The 2500-nt window shown below is 42.4% G+C and overlaps 1 protein-coding gene across 1 annotated transcript in view; it reads left to right on the top strand.

Moving 5' to 3' along the window:
• The window catches only part of LOC137974977 (mediator of DNA damage checkpoint protein 1-like), a 31782-nt gene that overhangs the window by 21869 nt on the left and 7413 nt on the right, over positions 1 to 2500 (top strand). The window contains exon 19 of the mRNA XM_068822003.1: positions 556 to 708. Within this exon, the coding sequence (XP_068678104.1) occupies positions 556 to 708 (153 nt within the window). The remainder of the gene's footprint in view (positions 1 to 555; positions 709 to 2500) is intronic.

Below are 2500 nucleotides of genomic sequence, written 5' to 3'. Positions count from 1 at the left end.
AAAGCATGCAAAAATTGATCAAACACCAAAAAAGAAATTCCAGGTTCTGTACGTTGTCACAGATCCTGGACACCAGGCCCCAGTTGTTCAAACGATGGATAGCGCTATCCAGGGGATAAACACTAGCAAAATCAATTGAGTTATCTAGTGGATATTGATTTATCCGACAGATAGCGCTATCCATCGTTTGAACAACTGCAGCCAGGAGGAGGAGACTCAGTGCACTGGTGAGATCGCTCGCTTTCCACGAGAGAGGATGAGGTATGAAAGAGAACGGATGCCCATCATAGTTTTTTAGTTTCGCAAAGGTAGTTTAAGTTCTTGTTCCCAATGCCACACAGATCTAAAATTTCATAACGTCATTACGACTGGCCAATCAGGTGCCTCTCTAAGAATACCTGTGTAGCTAAAATTAGATTTTAAAAAACTGTCATTGGAAGACGCCAATGTATGGGGGATCCGTTCTCTTACCTCATCATCTCTTGCTTTCCACCAATAGGTGCAAAAGTGCCCAATAGGTAATAGTTACCAACTTAAGAATCTTGTCATGTTAAGGAAGTTGAGGAAACACCAGCGAAGAAAAGCAGGTGTGGGAAGGAGCCATTCATTTTTGAAAGTCAAAGTCCATCTTTGCGTCAGGAGAAGCTTGCTGGCGAAAGCAACCCTCGAGTCATTTTCACTGGACTCGCGGACAAACAAGGTGAAAAGGTGTGAAACATTTTGATATTATAATAATAATTATTATTCCAAAATATGCATTGACATCATACATTCCTTAAGGGATTTATGCATAACCTTGATCACTAGAGTAGGGCTGGTTAAAATTTAGCATGTCCATGATTCTAGCCTCTTCGCTCAGTTGTCATCGGATCCAGATGTCTGTCGCACTGTAGTCATTTTTCAAGGAGTGCTAGCATGAATCCAAATTTGGTGAAGTCATTGATGCAAGGCTGATGAGTTAAAAAAGCAATTGGCTGTGCATTGGAAAGCTTGTTTTCATGTGTTTTCTTTTTATAATAACCCGAGGAGTAGTATGTACATGTAGGGTCCAAACCTCGTAAGATTTTTAGTTGACAGTCTGAAGAAGTCAACTTTGCCCCTAAGATGGGTGTGGTTTTCCCCCCGCAGGGGGTGGGGAGAGTGGGGTCACAAGATGGCGGCAGGTGGGGTGCAGCGTGATCGTCATGGCAACGAATAGGATTCTCAAAGGTTCTTTTAATAAGATATCACAAAGATAAAGTGGGAAGCGTCATGTATGTATTTTTTTCTTAAATTGATTTAAAGTTACATTTACAAAGAAAAATAACACGATAGCACACCGTCGCGTGATACGAGGATAAACAAAAAGAAAAAACCAATTAACACTCTGCGACCCAGTCAACGTGACCAGCACTCAGTATGTTAATTTACTGAATTGCCCAAATTGAAAGATACGTTCTTCCCAGAGACCGGGACACATTTCGTAAGAAGCCACGTACTTATTGTCGTCAATGCAGGTAATTTCTAACCCCAAAACACCTTCGCTTCGCAATCTCGTTTCGTGAAAACGTTGTTTCTCGTCGAATCTCGTGGGCAACATCCTAAAAAACAGCCATGCACAATCGACGACCCAAATGAGGTACCCTCAATTGATAATTGAAAGGTGTCTCGTCAGATCGACCAACACTCTACCCTGGAACGCCTGTTTTAAACAAAATCTAGCTACCGACTGCGTTCGAGTAATTTCTACAAAATTAAATGGGTGAACTTCGAAAGTATGTTCTACCGTCATCCATGGAAAGAGACGCCCTTTCACAAATTTCAACAAAGAAAGAGGTATTTCACGATCTCCGCTCGTATCTTTCTTCCAGACGGTTTGCCCACATGGACAACGCACGCGTTCTTCCTTTTCCTGTCCCATGATTCCACTAGAGAGCTTTAGCAAAGACAACGGCGACGGCAACGAGAACATCACAAATTTGCATCTTTTGTGGGCAAAAACAATCGGCAGGCACAAAACACAGGGCACAGGGCACAGGTCATTGTTTTACCAATACAGAAAGTATCCTAAACATTCATAAGAGCTAACCATTTGTTTAGGCCTAATTATGCCTAAGGTTAGCTTTCATGAATGTTTAGGATACATTCTGTATTAGTAAAACAATGACCTGTGACCTGTGCCCTGTGACCTGTGTTTTGTACCTGCCGCAAAAACAATAGCTTTGCACGCCCTGCGCGTGCGTTTTTCACTTTTGTTCATTTCTTTGCCGTCATCAGCAAAACAACAACGTGAAATAGCCAAATTCAAGGTTTTATAGAGGACGTCAGCACTTGGCGCCGAAAATCTTCCTTTTGGGTTTTATTCTGGGTCTTTGTCTGGGCGGTGACATCTCTTACACTGCGGTCAAAACTTCCCTGCAAGAAACCGTCTCTCGCACGATGGATGAATTTCTCGCTTTTACCAAGACACTGCTTCTTGTTCCAACCGGCGAAACCCAAACCTTTGCTAGTCAAGACTCTG

Source organism: Montipora foliosa, chromosome 11 (assembly GCF_036669935.1).
Source record: "Montipora foliosa isolate CH-2021 chromosome 11, ASM3666993v2, whole genome shotgun sequence".
NCBI classification, from domain to species: domain Eukaryota; kingdom Metazoa; phylum Cnidaria; class Anthozoa; order Scleractinia; family Acroporidae; genus Montipora; species Montipora foliosa.
Note: the sequence above shows the minus strand (reverse complement) of the source record. Positions and strands in the feature narration are given on the sequence as shown.